This window comes from Mytilus edulis, chromosome 9 (assembly GCF_963676685.1).
Source record: "Mytilus edulis chromosome 9, xbMytEdul2.2, whole genome shotgun sequence".
Classification (NCBI taxonomy): Eukaryota; Metazoa; Mollusca; class Bivalvia; order Mytilida; family Mytilidae; genus Mytilus; species Mytilus edulis.
Window position 1 is genome coordinate 60,473,128 of NC_092352.1, and position 22,570 is coordinate 60,495,697.

Consider the following 22,570-nt stretch of genomic DNA (forward strand, 5'->3'; position numbering starts at 1 on the left):
TTTGTTTTTGAATATTCTTGTGCCGCTTATTTTTCGCATATATTTTTTGCCAAAAATATACAATATTGGTAAAAGCATTAATTCCTAGGTAAAATTGACGGACAATTGCGGACATATTGCCTCATTAAAAGACCCTACAAACCAGTAAACGTCTGACATGGCTTACATCTGTACTCGACTGTACCCGACTATGCTGAATTATTAAAGAAACTGCATAAAATTAATCTTATATAGTTTTTGCCAAGGTGATTTCAATTTAGGGTGAAGGTTTGCGAATGTTAAATTAAACGTTTATACCCGCTGCATTTGTTTGCATCTATCATGAATATTGTACCTGGTGTTAATTGGTTGTCGTTTTTTCATGTGGTTAATAATTGTTTCTCATTTCTCCGTTTCTTTTATAGGTTAGACTGTTGGTTTTCCTATAGATATTTGAATTGTTTAACATTATGTGGCACTTTATAGCTTTCTGATGTGAGCCAAGGCTATGTATTGAAGGCTGTACTTCGACCTATAAGGGTTTGTATTTTAACACATTGTGACTTAGGCGGAGTGTTATCTCATTGCACTCATATCACATCTTCTGAATTCTATTTGTTTAAAATACACAACCACATGCACATTGGTTAAATTTCTCATTCATAAGAATTAATTCCTAGAATGACTTGACGGACATTTGTAGCTATGTTGCCTAATTAAAAGACCCTACAAACCAGTAAACGTCTGAAATGGCCTACACATGTACTCGACTGTACTGAGTTTTACTCGACTATTCTAAAATGGTCTGAAATTTACTCGACTGTCGTCTTGACCATAATTAATTGAACTGGTACTCAACCTTTACTAGATCAAGACTTAACCATCAACAAGGGTCTTATCAATACTCGACAAAGTCTTTTTAACCCTTCTCGACCAAGTATGAAGCTATGCCGACCTATTATGAACCATTCTCAACCTACTCTGGGTCATACTTGACCTAGTCTGAAACATACTCGACCTAGACCTATTTCTTTATATATTTATTTATCAATTTGTGGTTATTTTTAACAACAGTTTTTTTCCTAAAGTAGAAATATTAACAACTATTTGAGATGACCCAAAGGTCCAAGCAAGCTTTTCTCATCTAATTCAGACATGTAAGAGTTGATTAGTTTAAAATGACCATTTCAGTAGAAAAAAAAAGTTTATAGTGCTTGTTTTGTCATGCCGTGACATTTGACATATATAAAGTAGATAACTTTAAAGTACGGCAATGAGGTTCTGAATGCAGTTCAATTACTAACATTCACATGATTCATCTCATCTGTTATGATAGTTATGTGTTGTCACAGTAGATACAATCCTGCAACATCTCGTTCCTTGTTTTCAAATTAAACACTGATTTGTTTCTAGGCGAAAGGCTAAAAAAATGCCTGTACCAAGTCAAGAATATGAAAGTTGTTATCCATTCGTATGATGTGTTTGCACTTTTGATTTTGGCATTTGATTAGGGACTTTCATATAATATTATTCATTTGATTAAAAATGGCTAAGAAGAAATGAAAAGAAATGTAGAAGAGATTTAAAGGAAAAAAGGTTTCTAAATTCTACGCTACAATCCAGTATAAAAGATTGAAATTGAAAATCGTGACATAATTTATAGATATAGATTTCTTTGGTCAGTAATCGTATTGTTTAGTGTTTCTACGATTAAAGGAACACAACATATATTGACTTTGGCTTGTACAAGACACAAAACAGGTATATTTGTAATATTTAGGTAAATACATGTGCTAGCAAGGACCAAGAAATATATAGTCGTCATTTTCACGTACGACATGTGCATGATGTGATACTCTGTTCTTTCACAAGGCTATGACCAACTGTTTCGACTCTTTTTTTATTTTATTTTTTTATCATAAATCGAACTTTGAACGCTAATATTATGAACCAACACAGCCGAACACAAAGGTAATTGTATTTATACATCTCCTGTTGTATATTGTTGTTTTACTTGTTTTATTTGATTGTTTGCTTGATAATAAGTTTGTTTAGTTTGGAATGTTGAATATTTTTTTTGTTCACTCGATCATAGTTTGAACGGAAAACAAATACAAAGTGTTAAAGTAGCAAATAGGACAAATACGGTAGGCAGCTAGAAACACGGTTTGTTATGATCACCAACGATAGAAGAGGGGCATTATGTTATACGGTCTGTTTGTTCGTTCGTCCGTTCGTACGTCCGTCCATTCGTTCGTCTCAATCTGTTGATCCGTCTGTCTCGATTCAGGTAAACGTTTTTGGTCAAGGTAGTTTTTAATGAGTTGAAGTCCAATCATGTCTCGATTCAGGTAAAAGTTTTTGGTCAAGGTAGTTTTTGATGAAGTTGAAGTCCAATCATCAACTAGAAACTTAGTACATATGTTCCCTATGATATGATCTTTGTAATTTTAATGCCAAAGTTGACCCAAATTTCACGGTCCACTGAACACATAAAATGATAGTGAGAGTGGAGCATCCATATACTATAGACATACAGTCAAACCTGTTTAAGAGACCACCTGTTTTAAACAAAAATCTGTGTTAAAAGACCACCAATTTTAGATCCCTTTATATTACATTTCATATATATTAAATTGAACCTGTAATTTATATAAAAGACCGCCTGTCTTAAGACATTTAATCGACTGTTTTCTTGTTTTGTTATAAAGTTGATCTCATTTAGCAATTGTAACTGAGATTTTAATTGCGATCCTCATCTAAAATAAATATGATATCAATATAAATAGTTATTAAAGGTACCAGGATTAAAATTTAATACGCCAGACGCGCATTTCCTCTACATAAGACTCCTAAGTGACGCCCAGATCAAAACACTTAAAAAGCCAAACAATAACATATAACACAATTTAAAGCCAGAAACCGTGTCTACTAAATAGAACATGCAGTTGGGTTGAAAACCCTTTTGTGCAAAGATAAAGAACAGCAAATTGACAAAACATGGATACACTTATAGAGGAACCCCTTTCCCAAAGTGTCTCAAACAAATCACCAACTAACAAAAGGAATGTTCAATTACATAATCACGGCTCATCCTCAATCGGCGTAAAATTGTTCATGAGAAGATATGAATATTTCATGTATACTGTATTGAAAAAATAAATATAATTCGACCTTAGTTTACCAACATGAGATGGTATTACAATACAGAATCTTATGTTGATTTACAAGTAAAGGTGCACATTAACTATCCAATTCTAAACTTTTCATTATTCAATACTATGAGGATCTGGATTGGGAAGGGCGGGAAAAAAAAGGAGATGCTCTTACCTTTTTTCTTCTTCTAACTTTTTAGACTGTTTTCCTGTTTTCACCTTATGTTGACCTTTATGTTTATTATTTATACTTCATCACCCTATGTTTGTTCCTCTTTTTTTTTTTTCTTTTCTACTCTTTATATTTGTTTTACTTTATTTTGCAGTTTTTGTATTAATTCTTTATTCGGTAAACACCATGCAGACCCTCTACTATGCATGGAATGTTTTTTGAACTAATTGTTGACCGTTTGTTTTGCAAAGTCGATCTTTGTCGATTCTTAATTATTTGGTTGATCCCTTTGTGTCTTCTTATTTTTATTTTGTTTCATCGGATACAAATACCGTCAATTAGCAAAATTTAATTCCCTTTGGATTTATAGCTAATATTTTATCGTCCTGAACTTGTTTGAAATATTTACCTCTGGACATTAAGGAATAAAGACATTGAATCAAATATTTATTATGTTTAAAAGGAAATTTATTTTATATTGGTCAAACAAAATGTAAATAACAAAAGAACAAAAACCTCTACTTTTTTTTTTTTTTTTTTAATTTTTTTTAATTAATTCAGAATTAATTTGCATTTTTATTTTCATTTTTCAACTATTTGATTCACACCCGAGTACAGTGTAACATAAAAAGTAAAATAACGAAAATACCGAAATCCGAGGGAAATTCAAATCAAAAAGTTGGTAATCAAATGGCAAAATCAAAAGCTCATACTCATCAAACTTACGGATAGCAGCTGCATATTCCTGATTTGGTACAGGCATTTGCATAACGTATTAAACTTTATTTGTTTTCATGATTATATTTGTAAATGTGGTAATAACGGACGAAGAAGTTTGTATCCGTTTAAAAATGGATTCTTCTTTCTGTGGATATTGTCATGGCCAACGTTGTATATATCGCTTAAAACAGGGGATAAAAAAAATGGGACCAAACTCTTTCACCCGCAACTGTCGTTTTTTATTTACAAAAATAAAAATGCTTTCATATTGATAACGTGCCATGTCAGATAAGGAAAGGTATAAAATAAAAGGTCTGACTCAGTTGAAGGATGGAAAGTTTGATCTGGCACTATAAAATGAGGGTATGTTGTACAGACAGACATCTTGCCTTGATACAGACTATCAATGTATTCATGCAGAAGGTTATTTATAAGACATTGAATTTTACGCCTCTATACCGACCAGCCATCGCTGCGTATTTATACATCCCGCATTAACCAAATGGTATGCCCCACTTTACCAAGGGTTTGACTGAAGTTACAGTGAAGGGAAAAGTCCAAGAGAGCACCATATTCCTATATCTAGGTCAACCCCTTTAAAATAAGTGGGTTTCGTTGAAGATTGTAGTGCCAGATTCCAAAACTGAGGTCAAAATGAACACTACAGATCTTTGTACCGTGACTGTTTTAGTTTAATTCTTGGATTAATTAGCTTCCGCTTTTGAGAAGGCAATGATAGTATTAATTTTTTTTCTATCAGAGGTCATTGAGGATTACAATGAAAAAGCTTTTGCCCCGGCCGTTGAATCTGCATGACATATTCTACTCTAAAAAAATAATTAAAAAAAAACCAAAACAAAGCAAACATAAAACTTTGCGGGTAACAATCACCTTTCAATCTTGTATTGCTATTATTATCAGAACTAGCAATCCCCGTTATTTTTTTATTCTTCAAATATTCTGACAAAAAATAAGTTAAACTTACGAAAGTGCACCGTTCTATGGTCGGACCTACATGCATACTTGTCCGACATATCGCGTTCGGAATGTGTACAAACATCTGCCGCTGGACGTTTAAAAACAGCATTTTATGGTCAACAAAATCAGAAAATATATACAAGATATGTAGAAATAAGAATGTGGTACGATTGCAAATAACTATAGGCCAGTCGAAAGGCTTTAAGGTGGCTGGGGCGTCTTAAAAAAAATCCATAGAATATTTTAATGATTTGTCAAAATGAAGTTTTTATAATGCTTTTTTTTTTTTAAAAAGTATTGGTCAACGGATTTTTTTGCACGCTACAGGTAAATGGAAAATCCAATTTTGTGCGATAACAAGAAAACTACATGATAGAATTTTACGTTAAAATGTGAGATGATTGCTCTTATAACATGCTTTCAGATATAGACAAAGACAAAATGGAGTCACCGAACTTGTTTCTTGCTACATGATTATTGAAATAGGTAAAATTCGCAACACCTTCTATTATAAAATTACTTTATTGGAGTTATCTCACCTTATTTGGCAAAGTTGAAAAAAAGGAATCAAATACATATTTTTAGAAATAACAGCCGTAAAGATGATATGGCACATATTTGTTTTTATATCTACTTCAAATGTCTTACACATGAATTACTTACTGCACATTTCATTAGACCTACTGTTATCTGTTTCTTCAAAATCGAAGATGGAGGAGGACACCCTAGCCACCTTAACATGGTTAGGGTATTTTCAAATCTTTAATGTACTAGTATCTACAAATGTCATATTTTTATTATTGTATGAAATTTGTATACATGTTCAAAGTGAAATCCATATGCAGGTTTTTATTTACCAGTTGCCTGTATTATATGCAGTTCTTTTCTTTAATAAATGTATTATATATGTTAAATGTTTAAATCAACTCAACCGTTCAAATCTGTCCTATAAGGGCATAGTGATTAGTCAATGACATTATTTGTGTGAATTTGTTTTGTTATATATTATGCAATGTAAAAATGAAAATACATGTCACATGATTTCTGTTGTGGTAATGGCAGAGACATAGATCTATGTTCATTTTAATATGGAGAAATAATATTACAACTGTAAGTAGCCTGTCATACCATACATATTTGTAGTCTGTTAAGTGAGCAATTGTACGAATAAATTCTTAACGTTATATATTGATGTGTATATATTTTATAAATAAAACGGTGAAAGAAAAAAGTTAAAATGGTAGTACATTTATATATATTTACTTTCACTTTCGTTTTTAAGCAGATTTTCCGGAAATTCATTCTGTCACATTCACATTCATATTCACATTCACATTCGTCTAACTCAAATGTTTAGAAACTTGATATTAAAACATCTTCGTTATGACGTGAATGTTAAGACATACATAATAGACAATAACTTTTGAGTGTCTTCGAATATCAGCTGTGTTTATCCTGAAATTAATATTGTACATTGTATTTGCTTTGGAAGACAGAAAAGCTTGCATTTATTGCATCTATTTTCCGTTTAAAATCCTTTGGAATATTAAAAACTAGAGGCTCTCAAGAGCCTGTGTCGCTCACCTTGGTCTATGTGCATATTAAACAATGGACACATATAAATTCATGACAAATTATGTTTTGTTGATGGTGATGTGTTTGTAGATCCTACTTTACTGAACATTCTTGTTGCTACAATTATCTATAATGATCTTGGCCCAGTAATTAAAGTGAAAAATATTTTCTAAAAATTAAGAAAAATTTATAAAAATTGTTAGAAATTGACTATAAAGGGAAATAACTCCTTAAAGGGTCATTTGAAAATTTTTATCATGTTTGACTTAATAGTAGATCTTTCTTTGCTGAACATTATTGCTGTTTACAGTTTATCTCTATCTATAATAATATTCAAGATAATAACCAAAAACTGCAACGTTTTATTTAAAATTACTAATTTGGGGGCAGAAACCCAAAAAGGGGTTGTCTGATTTGTCAGAAAATTTCAGGGCAGATAGATCTTGATCTGATAAACAATTTAATCCATTATTGTCAGATTTTCTCTAAATGCTTTGGTTTCAGAGATATAAGCCAACATCTACATTTTACCCCTATGTTTTATTTTTAGCCATGGCGGCCATCTTGATTGGTTGTCCAGGTCACACCACACCTTTTTTTAGACATGATACCCCAATGTTGATTTTGGCGAAGTTTGGTTAAATTTGGCCCTGTGGTTTCAGAAGAGAAGATTTTTAGAAAAGTTAGCGACGACGGACGACGACACCGGACGCCAGGCGCCAAGTGATGGGAAAAGCTCACTTCGCCCTTTGGGCCAGGTGAGCTAAAAACCATCACACAATCAGCTGGTGACTGATACGCCTAAAAGAATTTCGCATGACCATCAATAGTAAATCGCTCAAAGTTAATAACTATTTATCATAACATTACAACTAATTGCAACAGTAAAAAGAAATAATAAGTCAAAGCATTATCCTGTTTAAGACAAACATGATTGATTTGTCGGACGCTTCAGAATTTCGAACAGTCCGCGCCTTCTCTGATTTTTGCAATTAATCTATTAGTTATTTTGTGTGTTCCACATTTTTACATTTAAACTTGAAGACTGGGGCCGTCGAAATTGAGATAAGAATAATAATTTTATTTTCAAAATACACCCATTTAGGTCAAGCAAACACATATACAAAGATATACAATACAGAAAGTGAAGATCTACAAATGTAAGAAGCTGTTAATCTTTCTTTTCGTGTTTGTCTATTAGCAGAAAGGTGGTTGCGGTTTGGAGACTAGAACATTCTCAGAAAGAGCAATACGGCAATAGAATGCGATAATTGCAATACACATTCTGAAGTCACAAAAGTTCATACAACACTCGTCAACAATAATACACTTAAACAGTCATTGAGTTGGCGGAGCTATAAAGCGATATCTGTTTAGTATACAAATACAGGCCATAGCGATATCTATTACGATTATATCGAATGGAAAGTATAATGAAAGCCATGTTTGCCCCTGAAACCATAAATATATTTAACATTATGACACCAAGGTAGCACTGTGAAGGTATATTGCCATTGCAAGCAAGTATATACATGGATTTTGGCTGGACAGCTCCAACTCGTCTGCGATTGCTGACATTCAAATCTTTCGTAAATATGTAAGACTCAGATCGACGTCCAATCTCTAATCGACGTCCGTTCCCCAAATCGACGTCCAAATCTTATACGTCACATTAAAATATCTTTACAAATCGACGGCTGATTTTATGCCTATCTAGTCGACGTCCATTTTTTGGCTTCTCTAATCAACGTCACAATCGTAGTTTCTCTAATCAACGTCCAAATCTTAGCTTCTCTAATCAACGTCCGTTTTGGACACATAATACAAAATTAACAAGAACCGACATCAGCTTAAACTTTAAATTTAGACTTTTAAATATTGTTTGTGTGACAACTAATAGGTTAAATTTAAAAAAATAAGTTTTTTTAAAAGTTTTTTTAACATACTAGACTAAATATGTTAACAGGTTGTGATATCAAATTTTGAATTTTAGAGATTACATAAAAATAAGGAGATGTGGTATGATAAGAATAATGTAAACAATTCAAATTAGAAAGTTAACGGTCTTATTTATAAAAAAAACAATTCCGAAAAAAACAAATATGACAAGACATTGACCATCAAAAACCACTGCACTACAGGTCATTAACTTGAATAAAGCATATGTCGGGGTTTAACATGTGAGCACTTAACCTAGAACAGTTGTGCACAACATAAAACATAATGCCAATTTCGTGCGTTTTTTTTTTCATTCCAGGTGTTAAACTCAGAAATTTGTTGAAAAATATCTTACAGAGTCCGAATTTTGTATCTGTGCGTCACACATAGGTCTTGTGTGGACAAAATATACTTCTGGCGTATTAAAATTTTGAACTTGTTGCCTTCTGTTGGCTGTTGTTCGTGTGATTCTTTGTCTATTGTGTTCTCCAATTTATTTATATTGTAGTCCTGTGTTGTCATTTTGATGTTATATTTCACATGACCATAAAAGTGCGAGGTTTGGCATGCCACAAAACCAGGTTCAACCCACCATTTTTTCCTTTAAAAATGCCCTGTACCAAGTCAGGAATATGGTCATTGTTATATTATAGTTCGTTTCTGTGTGTATTACATTATAACGTTGTGTCGTTTGTTTTCTCTTATTTTTTAGTGTAAATTCACATTGCGATAAGACGTGTCACGGTACTTGTCTATCCCAATGAATTTGGTTTTGATGTTATATATATATGTTATATTTGTTATTCTCGTGGGATTTTGTCTATGTGTGTTACATTTTAGTGTTATGTCGTTGTTCTCTTATATTTAATGCGTTTCCCTCGGTTTTAGTTTGTTATCCCGATTTTGTTTTTTGTCCATGGATTTATGAGTTTTGAACAGCGGTATACTACTGTTGCCTTTATTTATAACACTAAAAATAAGAATTGGCTGTACTTCTTTATTTTGTCTATTGTTGAAGATTAAATAATTCCATCTAGATGTCGTTTGGTTTTCTTTGTCGTTAGGTTGTTTTCTCCTTGACATACCCTCACATGCATGTCTTTTATTCACATGGATAGGAATGACCACAGGCACTTGTCTCAGAAAAAAAATCCTATATACCTTAAAAAAGAAATTCTGAGACAAGTGCCTATTATGTAGATCGATTCGATTAACTTTTTATCAAGATAGACTTAACAAGATAAACTTAACAAGATAAAATCTAGATATTTATATGGAAAGTATGTATAAATGTTTGAACCTAACTCGAATAATTACAGCGCCCCCTTACGGTCATTGTCCCCCAGAGGTTAATGGAGTGATCGAAGTGATCGTAATATAACGACTGGATTATTCGGGTTAGTTTGAACCCTACAAAACATGTACATGTATAAGTCTAAATAATAAAGTTCAGTAATGTATTATTTATTGATATTGAACATCAATTTTAAAAAGATAACTAAAATCAATCGGACGTAGTTTTGGCAATACTTGACGTCGCATTTGACGTTGATTAGAGGGGCAAAATATTGGACGTAGATTTGAAAATGGGACGTCAGATTAAAACGTCAATTTGAGAAACGGACATCGATTTGAGGAACGGACATCGATTAGAGACCGGACGTCGATCTGAGTCTAACAAATATGCAAACATATTTTACAAATGCTCATAAACGTCGTGATCGATTTGATATTCCAATTGTTTCAACATGAGTTCCAATGACGAGTTTTGTTGAGAAATCAGGCCAGGGCGTCTGGCTACTAAATTAGGAATTTAGAATCTTTGACATTTTCATTTCACATATTAAGCAAATAATTTTTATTTTTGACAGAAATTAATATAATATAATCATATATCGATTTAAAGTTAATTTTTTGACTTTCAGATTAGGTAGAGGTAAGTTTGTTTTCTTTTAATTTGAAGTATTGAAAAAAGTAGTGAAAACATTATTGTTTCATCTGGCCATAGTTAAGACGAAGAAACCCCATATCACTTGAGATTAAACAAAATTCGTATACCATGTCCCAACAATCAATACCTACTGAAGGTGATATCGTAGCAACTATAACTAGTTTAAACTTCCCTTTGTTTAGCAGTAACAAACCCTCAGTCCGATCATATGTCGTTTACACATATTCAATTGATATGTTAAACTCGTAAATAATCACCATATATGTAACACTGTTGTGTTCCTTACACACATCATGAGTTATGAGAAGAACGACTGAAATAGACACTAAAAAAATAAAGGCAGCTGTAGTATAGTAATACCATGAATACCGCTGTTCAAAAGTCATAAATTGATAGAGAGAAAACAAATCTTGATTACTAACTTAAACCGAGGGAAACACATTAACCACAAGAGGAAAACAACGGAGCATCAGTAACACTGAAGTGATCTTAAGTGCAACAAAAACAAACGCTGACATATAAAGAAATGGACAATTTGATAACAAGTGCAATGTTCCTGACTTGGAACAGGACATTTAAAAAAAAATTGGTGTGTTGAACCAGGTTTTATGGCTAGCTAAGGAAACCTCCCATATGGCAATGATAAACAAATAACAAAAATGACAACACTACATGACAGGAATACAATTAAAATAAACGCACAAACTCAACATTGAGAAACGCATTTAAATGATTATATAAAAGTTCGTTAATAACATGCATATTCCATAATTTTTACGATCAGCAACACAAACTAGTTGACAGACGATGATGTGTCTATGCCTTAACTCCATAAGCAACACGTTTTCCCGGTCCTTATAGATGTTTAGAGACGAGAAAAGTCGCAAAACTCCGAATTTTACCGACAGTGTGTGGCACTTTTATGGAATGTTGATTTTCATGGCGGGTGATACCTGCTTATAATTAGACGCTTAACCTTCGACGACTCACCCAGTCTCGAGATCACTTCTACTGAAGTTCATGCGATTTCATCGTGATAATTCACAAGATAATTTGATTTGCTTTAGTTATTTCTTCAAATGAAAACTTCAAAAGGTCTTTCTTTTTTTGTTTTTTATATATATATTTTTTCAGGAAAAACAATGTTTTTTTATAAATATGGCCACATTGGGTAGTTCTGGAATATATGATAAGACCCATTATGCCCGTCTTGGGCATGCAGCACAAAATTTGATACCCCGGTTCCTTCAGGAAGTTTTGTTACATTATGAAAACCCAAGGAATATTGATTACAGCTGCAAGAAAAATTATAAGCTGTTATGTCGCCTCAAATCGGCAGACTGGACAAAAATTAACGATGCAGTAAGCAAAGGATCTTACAAGGATTTTGATATTCCTTTAGTGTATATGATCCTTCGAAATATTCATAATACACTAGTACCATCCAATGGATGGGATTATCACGTGGACCCACAACCTCATGAAACAAATACAGGTGATGACCTAGAAAGATGTCGTAGAAGAAGAAATAAGATAATACACAGAGGAAACACAGAGGTCAGCGATCAGGAATTAAATGAATATTTTGACGAATTTAGAGCAATTGCAGGTAGATTGCAGGTGATTTGTAATAAACAGAACAATGAATTTGTGTTGGAGGTCGAAGATTTACGAACTTGCTGTATGGACGAGGATACAGAACGAATATACTTGGCAGAAATTGAAGAATGGCGATGCAGAGGTTTGGAGTATGAAGACCAAATTTCACAACTTAAGGAGCACCTATTGGGTAAGTGTTACTATAATGCAAAATTGTTAGATACACCAAAAGATAAAATGTTCGATAAATTTGTTTATGATTAATATCTTATTAGGCAGAACTGTGTTCATACATTATTTTATGAATATGAATACAGTGCTTTGTATCTACCCATAAGGTTTTGTACACTTTGTGTAGCATCAATATAGTCCTTACATCTGACTTATATAAAAGTTAAAACGAAGACATAAAAATATACAGAACTTGAACAAAACTTACAAAATACAATCATATATGAGTAAAAATATAGAAAAAGTGGTTGTTATTAAAATAATTAAAATGAAATAAAATGATTGTGAATGGATAATAAAAAACGGTCGATGGAACATTAAAACTACACAAGTGGATGAAAAACTTACAGAAATCCATAATTGATTACATAGAAAACTAAAGACTGAGCAACATGTATCTCACCTAACCGTCGTTTGTCTCTTGATCTACTGAAGGATCAGCAGATTCTGCTCTACACGTGATATCCATCATGTAGGATAATAAGTCATATCAAGTCATTATGAAACACGCAAGAGTGAATTGGAGATTGACTTTTTTCTATCATTAGACATTAGCAAGCAAATTCATATACCATCGGTCATCGACTGCACATAATTTGCATTATATTTTTTTTTCGTTAAGAAACATAGCAGAACATCATTGAAGAGATTCGTGTCACTGTTCATTCCTTCGTAGAATTTTAAAAATTTCATTCAATATGTTCAATATGTTGTTCTTCTTTAGCCAATGTGACATACATTAGAATTGTGCATTTATAATTTCAGGAATGGGTATATCAGATCGACAAGAAAATGGAAACGGTACGTATCACAATGTTTTATATGCAAGACTCAACATAATTTAGTTTTTTGATCTGTATGATGTAAAAATGCATTTCAGTTACTGCTCATCCGCATCTTTAAAAGCAATTACTTTTATATCAAATAAAAAAAAAGAAACCAACGAACTTCGTAAAGAGATCTAGAAGGCAGACATGACTGGTGCAAAACACGGAAAACGAAAGTCACGCTCGGATGAATAAGACACGAGAAACATTGGCATAACTATAACAATTGAACCTTTTCTGTCTGTGAGTACATACAACGTACATGAACCGCTTTCACTTTACATAACACTGAACAAACAAACCATATACAGAGTTGTCGCAGTAATAGTTGCTACCATCTTTGGTAGCCACCCTTAGAGGATTAAGATTGAATTTCGGATCCGCGAGGTAAAAGTTTTCATTGGTCGCAGCTGTAACTGGCTGCTTCCAATCAAAAAGCACATTAAAGGGGATCACGTGAAAATTTTGAAGGATTGCCAAGTGTTAATGGTGCAACAAGTACTTACCTCAATAACATAGGACGATATTAAGTGACAAATTGAAATTCCAAATCAGGTTCTAGGTTTGTCTCTCGAGCAAATGTTGGTGAATCATCGTATATTTTCGATTTCTGCTTCACGAAATTTGTAAACACTAAAAAGCACCATGTAAAGGGTGCCATTGGCAAAGAATGGTGTAGTCGGAATCGGCATGACTTTTGTCTACCGGTGAATAGCACATCATTGTAATCACAAATGCTGGCTCAATCTGCCATGGATGGAGATGAGGGGTCTGGATCGTAACCATTGTATAGCGAAGGTTATTAAGTAGTTGCTACACAGGTCCTAATAAAATTGCCTTTTGGTGAATAAGGATTGCCCCATGCTACCGATATTTAGTATAAAATCTCAAGTATGGTTTATATCATCAGAATATTCATCGTGCAGCTATAGATATTTTTCTAATTTCTTTCCTTTAACTGTAACAAATTTGAGCTGAGAAATCACAGCGATAATTGGATTTATTTTTCGGCTTGACAATTCGCATGGGTTCAGGATTTAGGCGTACCTCGTACGCAGTCTCATTGTTGAGATTAGGCGATTGTCGATCATAAGATAGAGTTAAAGTTATTTTCTGTAAATCTTATGAAGTACTTATGCATTATGGTCAAATATACCAATAAGTATAATGATTCTATGACGTGATGGCATTAAATATTTCAGTCACTTGATACCAAATTTTGTTATTTTGTGTTAGAAGTTGAGGGCTAATGGTGGGCTATGATAATCGTTATTTTGATCGCCATAGTGTTGTCGTCTTTTACCTGATATCTTCTGTGTTTTCGTATTTAAGTTTTGTTTTAAATAAAATAAACTTCGGAGCGTAAAATTTCTTATTTAACAGCAAAGCGTATTAATAAACCATCTTCGAGGTCATCCGTCACCAGAAAAGACTCATCAATTATACGCGCCTTAATGACGTCATTTATCAGATAGAGGGGATCGCCTGTATCCCTGCACTATTAATTTTAAGTGTCTTAGTGATCGTCATTTGACAGGATAAGCTAGAAATAGTATTTGTTTTGTAAGTACTTAATCACAATTCCCTTATGACAGCAGTGCTGATTGTCAATTATGAGAATTTAATTTGCCAAATAATTCGTGCAATATAGCATTATTAGTTTTGCAACCACTCGCTCAACATTGGAGCGGAAGTGGCGCTGCCCCTAAACGCACGAAAGATGTTCACTAAAACCAGAGTTTTTGACGGAAATGCACCGAACTCGAGAAGTTGTTTATTATTGTGGTCCGTTATTTGGTCCTTCAAATTGAACACTCATGAAATTCGTCAATCCCTTTTTTATTGACATGTGTTTATGTATATGTAGTCTTTGCTAAATAAGGACACATTTCGTTCGTCATCAATTCACCTTGGCGTAATTAAATAGACAATAACTGTTTAATGTCTTTAAATATCAGCTCTATTTGTACGAGGCTAAGAAACAGGTGTACTTTGGCGAGCTATTACTCCTGTTTCGAGCCGAGTACAAATACATCTGATATTTAAAGACACTAAACAGTTATTGTATTTATCCTGCAATTAATTCTGTATATTGTTTGTGCTTTGAAAGACACCAAAATTTATACATTTTTTGCATTTATTTTCGATTGAAAATCCCTTGAGGCCCGCGTAGTAATATTAAAATCACACATTCAGCTGGAGACGGGTTCGCAAAAGAAGAATCTCGAATAGTCAACAATAATACGTCGCTCAAGGTGAATAATTATCTGTTTCAACATAACAATTATTTCGACAGTAAAAACAAATAACAAATCACTGACCAATTTGAAACAGAAGTGTACGGCTTGTCCTACGCTTCAGAATTTTGAACTGAACTGGGCATTCACTTAACATGCATGCTGACATTGATATGGTTGATTTTGTTACACATGTAAACATTCAAGTTTTAAAATCGATGATTGTCGTCGTAGAAAATACTGATGTTCATGTTTGTCTGTTATCACAAAATTGGTTTAATTGTTATTGCTCAAAAGAAATCTTTGAAAACCAACAGAACGTATAAAAGTAATCGTGAATTCGATAAGGCCAAATAACACGTCATTGGAATGCGACTGCAATACACATTCTGAGGTCACGCAGGTTCATACAAAACTCGTCAAACGTAGTCCGGCAGTGGGCGGCGCTTTAAATCGATATCTGTATAGTATACAGATACAGCATACCGATATCTGTAGGGCTGTATCTGTATAGTAAGACACCCAATTGCTAGATAAAATTGTATAAATGATATACTAGTACATTGTACCGTCCTTTAATAAAACGGTATATGTAAAGGATTGTTCCCATATTAAGAATGACTGTAAAAACATCACCTCATCGTTCTCATTCAAATCATCTCTGTTTGTTTACTTTTTCAGCTGTATTCATAAAAGCTCTAAAAGAGACGACATGTATTGAAGGGAACACAGTAACCTTACAATGTATTGTAAGTGGATCGAAGTGTATAGCAGAATGGTTAAAGAATGATGAGGAAATTGTATACGACAGGAAAATCAGACAGGAATGTTTAAGTGATATAATCGATGACATACATGTCCAGGTCTACAAGCTTATCATTTCAGAATCTACCGACGAAGATAGTGGCACATATACCTTAAATCTTGGTAATAAAACAAGTAGCTGTGTCCTATCTGTCACAGGTGCGTATCAAGTTTGTGCATTATGAGTATCGCATTTATATTTGAGTGATAATTTATAGTACAAAATATTGCCACTCAATGTCGATGTATATTTACCAAAGTTTGCGTCACTTTCTGTTGTGGAGAAAAGCTTGAATAACTTTCCTTAATCATATAAAGGAGGTTTAAAATAGGGTCAAACTTGGAACCTTTTCTTGGTAAATATTAAAAGTATTGGATTAGATAGCTATCGTTTGAAGCATATCAATATATAAATCGATTGAACATTGAAATAAAAACTGATATCAGAAGATTGATATTTTTTTTTGAGTTGCAAGTACAAATAAAACAAGCTACAATTTATACCAAATCCAATAGGTTTTCAACACGTACATAATATTGGTTTCCCATCTAAAACAGTCAATGACAATAAGGACAATCGTATATTTGAAAATGATGCATTCATGGTTCATTGAAAGCCACTAGCTAATATGGATTAAAAAACACGCGTTAAGTAAAATATAGAAACAATAATCTTCTTTATACAGTAGACAACGGTAAAACAAAAGCCCTTTTCAAGTTTTACTAATCCTGCAAATTTTGCTCTGCAGTAGTTGTTAAAATTGAGCTGTGTTTTCTCTGAATCAATAGAAAGGATACCAAGTTTAATCAAACTGCGAAAATACCAGGAAGAGCTTGCTGAGATAGCTGTGACAGGACAAAACACTATCATATGTGTCGGAACCAATGCAGGAAAGACTTATGTTGCATATCATATAATTGAGGACCATCTGATCAAGTACCCGGAAGGTAAACTATTTTAATTATACCATAGACCGAAAATGAAATGCATAGTTTCAATAAATATATATCATTAAATGAGTGTCTTGTTGTTTATAGAAATCTGGAGTTGAAGTCTTTCTCATTTCAAAACTATATTTTTCAATTGTAGGGAAAGTCGTTTTCATTAACAAGACCAATGTTCTGTTAGAACAGCAGTATAGCAGAGCATGTAAAGTTTTTAAAGACTTAAATTTCCAGGTATCTTTTATTGATTTTTTAAAGAAGTTCTTCGTTTTGTTGAAAAACACATTTAAGCATAAAATGAAAAATGTACAAAAACAAAAAAAGGTTACCATATGTAAGACGTGCCTTCACTGTACAATAGATTAATATTAGCTCGAATAAAAGCAGTTGTATAACATTGTTATTATGCAGTTGAAAACATTGAAAATTTTAAAAAGTCATGGAGCTCGAGGTAGAAGAATCTTAGCGTTATAAATGATTGAATCTATTCATTTATTTAAAACCAAAGCAAAGCTGCCGTATTAACAATATTTAGTGTCAGCACAGTTACATTTACCATTATGCTGGTGATACCCAAAAAACATCAAACGCGCAAAATCAGATGGATACAATAACGGGATGTAAAACTACAAGATTTAATACTCCAGACACGTTTCGTATACTAACTAACCATTAGTGGCATCCCCAGCAAAGCAATGATATCTAAAAGTAGTATTATTTATTCGACATGGTGGAAGAACACTAAAAACAAGTCTATCAATTTTGCAATTAATTTAATTTCATTAATTTGTCTTTTAGTAAATAACCCTCTGATAATAAGTTCTTTTATCAGGTAAAGATATACAATTACGATTTTGCATCGTAACAATTTCCGCAGCTATAAAATTTTTTTTTTTTGTATTCAAACAATAATAATAAAAAAATCATTTGAACATAATATTATTTTTTTCAGGGGAAAATCTATAAATGGGATGCAAGTTTGGAAGGTGAATGTGAACCATTTCCTAGCATAGTACAACGTGTAACTTTATTCTTCTGTACTCCTAAATCTCTTTGTAATCACCTGGATGAAAAGTCAAAGAATAAAATCCCGATGGATCTTTTCACACTGATTGTTTTGGACGAATGTCATCATGTAGTACGGCGAAACCCATTCAACGAAATTATGAATTATTACAGGAGGCATAAATTTGAATCGCAATCAAGCATGATACCACAGGTTTGATAATTAAGATCATTATTTTTTCAGTATTTTTCAGGCTGTATCATTACAGAAGGGATCGTTAAGGAGACATTAACGAATAATGAAGAGCATTACAAGTTTGTTTTTAAAAAGTTATTTGCTAGAATGTTGAAATTAATAAAATTATTGTTAGAGGGGATACATTTTTTAACAATAAAATTGAGAATGGAAATGAGAATATGTCAAAGAGGCAATAACCCAAACAAAGAGTAGAAAACAGCCGAAGGCAACCAATGGGTATTTAATACAGCAAAAAATCCCCCGACCGGAGGCGTGATTCAGCTGGCCCATTATCAAAAAGATGTATTAGTTCAGTGATCACGGACGTCATACTAAACTCTCACATATATAAATGAAACTGAAATTAAAAATCCTACAACTCTTACCACGCTCAGAGGCTCCTGACTTGGGACAGGCACCCAAAAAAGAGAAAAAACAAAACAAAAACAAGTATGATTAGGCCGTGTTCAGGATTACAATGCTTAACTAAATTAATCAACCTTATTCAAGAGCACATATTTACATATATACTTTTCCAATCAGAAAACCCCAATTGCAACAATTTGTAAATACATGTATATGAGATATTATGATTACTTTAATGTGAGCATACCAAAAAGCATTAAAATTATTCAAAGAACACATACAAAAACAACGTATAGATTCCCAAAAGGCACATGCACATGCAATGTTAGTACTCTTTCTGCTTTTTAGATCTCAACCCATTAACAATTTAAATTCGACCAGTAACATAGATTTACAAATTAATATCAAAAGAATGTAGAATCAAAATCATAACATGATATGAACGTAACATGCTAAAAGTAGACACGAGTTTGTAAAAAATCAATATGTTTTAAATCGATACTTTCGCAAAATGAAGTTTACATCATGTGTTTTTTTTAATAATTAAAGGCAAAAAATACCTCACCGAAGAAATTCATGATACATACAAAGTACGTGAAATTAGCATACCATGAAAAAAAACCCCGAAATAATGTATTGTTTTTCTCGAAAGTTCAATCTTTTAAGATGAACAAACTATTTGATTTCCATCAATATTGCTTTATTACAATTCAAGAAATTACATATTTGAATTTCAAACACATATAGTCCGGCCGATTGGTGCAGATATAGAGCAGAATTGCTCACTTGATGAGGAAAGCATGAAACTTTGCATAGTAGTTTTTGGTTATATACCCTTTGATTTCAGCTATGGACCCACTCTGAAAAATCCAATATGGCTGCCATTTTCAAGATGGCAGAAAAAAGGTATAAATATCAAGATTGTCCTAAAGGTATTCTATATAATTTCGGAAATTAAAGTAATGATTCTTTAAAAATGAACTTCATGTTCTTGAGTTTGTTATCATTTAATTTCAAAATATAAAAAAAAATGGTTATTTCTATAACACATACATTTCCAAATATGGCTGCAAATACAAAAACATATAGTGAAATTCAAAATGTTAATCAATATGTTACATGTTATTGTAATTGTTATTTAAACTCTTTCAGGTTTAATGGTTATAATTAATTAGGTTGAAACGAGTCGATTGAACGTTAATATAGGTCGGTTAAATGTGGTGGAGTAGTAGGAAACTCATCTGAACACCTTGTCTCATGTCTCTTCAATGCCACGTCTTACGTCACTTATCTGTTTGTCTTTTTCTTTTTTAGCCATGTCGTTGTCAGTTTATTTTCGATTTATGAGTTTGACTGTCCCTATTGTATCTCTCGTCCCCTTTTTATCGCGTTTTCATCTGCCGTACCCACTACATCGTCAAATTATTCTATGTAATCAATAGGTGTACCTTTCTTCAGGCGGATTAGACGATTGCCATCATTTAAAATGGTTAAGGGGCAAATATTTCCTTTTCCAACTACGTGCGAAACCAATTCGCAACTATTCAGCAAGCATGGTCCTAAAATGCTTTCCTGGTCAGCACTTTTATTAGTTTTAATGGTAACAGTCATTTTTGAGTTTGGCGGAACTGTGATAGTTCGTTTTATGCAAATTTGTTGAACTGAAATCTCGTTTCCACTGTTAACAAACGCCGCATTTATAACTTTATTGTTGATGGTAATTGTGGGAGTACTCAGGTTTATCACTGCGCTCAGTGTGTCCAAAATATCTAGCCTAAGTATAACATCGTCTGTTAACGGCTCTTTGCACACGTCCCATTGTATGTTGACTCTTTTAATGTCGAGAGTCGTTCTTTATAATCTTCCCAATAACAAGCTGTTAACCCAAACCACGTAGCGTTACGTTCTCCAAATCTCCGTTTTCTGCCGGAATCAATTTCTCATTTACTAATGTTATTATTACAGCAGTGTCCACAATCATGTTCACATTCTGGTCATGTATAGTACCTCGTACTGCTAAGCTCTTTCAAATGGTTCGTCTGATGACAATATCGGACGAGGCCGTGGGCCTCTGTCCGATTTTGTGATGAGGTGATGTTTCATGGCCAATAGACTTTGGAATCGTGCGTTGACCTACTGGCCCGACCCTTTGCTTTTTAAAGACTCGATTGTTGGGGTTGCACTTTGACTTGCTCCGTATCTGGTGAAGGTGACCGTTGTCTGCAATAACCGGGATTTCTGGAGTTTGTCCATGGAGATGCTAGCCGTTTAGGGTTAATCTTTAGGGCCTATATGATCTCTAGCTTAGTGGGGGTGTTGCTGATCGATAGGCATTAAGCTTGAATGTATTTCTATCTGGCGATCTACCGCGATTGTATTGCTCAGGAGATCTTCCACGTGTATACTGATCAGGTTATCTACCATTGAATTGGAGATCTTCCATGATTATTTGATTAGAAGAACCGAGGTTATATTGATCGGCCAATCCACGGTTATGCTGATTAGTTGAAAGCATAACGTCAGCTAGTTTTGTGACAAGTTGGGTGAGGTTAATATGCACCTCATTGTCCACAGGACTTCTCATATTTCCTTTATCGGTCGGTGATACTGCGCCATCAGCAAAGTAGACTTGTCGATGGTCATAATTGGCACTTTTTGATCCATATATCGCCATCTGGTTTTCAATTGAATGTTTCTGAGTTTCTCTCTATTACATGCCTTGAAGAATCTTTGTCTGTACATCCTCGACGGAATGCCTCGGTTCCAATCTGGTTTTATCGTCTTTCTTGCTGAAGCGCTGCTCGAAATGAATGTTTTTTGAAGGCCTTGAAATCATCTTTTGTGTTTACCTTGCGAGCGTACTAAAAGCCAACATCGGCCTGGCAATCTTGGGCCTACACACATTTTCCCTGTTTTCCCATTGTCATCTACCGGCAGTTAGTTCAAATTGGTAAATGAACGCCTCCCAAGTCAAAGATCCTTTTCAATTGAGTTTTTGCATTTTTGGGAGCTGTGGGCTTCGGCTTCGGTGCCTTGCACCAAGATTTTCTTGCCATCGGGTATATTCTCTCTCCACAGAGGAGTCTGAAGAAGAGGTGTTGTCACACTATTTTGGTTTCCTCTGACCTTTCCTGGATCGGTCAGTGGAGTTAGCTTGCTGTTATGGGAAGCCTGTTAGAACTTTAGTAGCTGACGAGAATGTCATAATTGGAGTGATAAATGTGAGATTTGACATTGACTCGACGGAGATGATACCGTAAGTAGGCACTGCATTCAGCTTTGGAGAAACTTGATAGAATCCTTGCAGCCAATTGTTTCTGTAATGGTGTGCTGCTATGACCCAAATATTATTGACTCATAGTAGATGGTAAGTGTGCGAGGAAGACACATAAGCCTTTTGCCTTTTATCCTTGATTAGTACTAGAGCATGTAGAGGTTTATATTATGTTCTTAAATGGAGATTGTTGTTGAATACTTTGAACTGTCTCATGCAGGGCCAAAGGCCCTGACATAGGACTTTTGACTTAAGGCGAAGACACTTTCAACAGAGTTTGCGCGGTTGATGGTTCATGCGAAGTACAATTGGGGAAAGACACAGGGCATGGATTGTGTTGTGTACTTTTGGTAAAATTGTGTTTTACTGGCTAAGGTCAAATTTTGGCTTAAATGATTTGTCCATTGCAGGAATTTTAACTTCTTTATTTCAAATGTCCAGTAATTCATTCACAACAGATGCCAGTTGTTGGAAGGTACCCTGCTGATCAAATGAATTTTAAATTGAACTGTGTCTCCTTCCTCAGTTGTTGTCAGCTTGTCCATTCGTCTCACCACAAAATTGAATATGTTATTG

The 22,570-nt window shown here is 33.7% G+C and overlaps 1 protein-coding gene across 1 annotated transcript in view; it reads left to right on the forward strand.

The window, feature by feature from the left end:
* Window positions 1-11,606: 11,606 nt before the first annotated feature.
* Window positions 11,607-22,570, forward strand: part of LOC139488710 (ATP-dependent RNA helicase DHX58-like) — a 28,311-nt gene continuing 17,347 nt past the window's right edge. Inside the window, exons 1-6 of the mRNA XM_071274530.1 lie at window positions 11,607-12,257; window positions 13,064-13,099; window positions 16,044-16,325; window positions 16,956-17,114; window positions 17,257-17,345; window positions 18,064-18,330. Of these exons, the coding sequence (XP_071130631.1) occupies window positions 11,627-12,257; window positions 13,064-13,099; window positions 16,044-16,325; window positions 16,956-17,114; window positions 17,257-17,345; window positions 18,064-18,330 (1,464 nt within the window). The 5' untranslated portion in view covers window positions 11,607-11,626. The remainder of the gene's footprint in view (window positions 12,258-13,063; window positions 13,100-16,043; window positions 16,326-16,955; window positions 17,115-17,256; window positions 17,346-18,063; window positions 18,331-22,570) is intronic.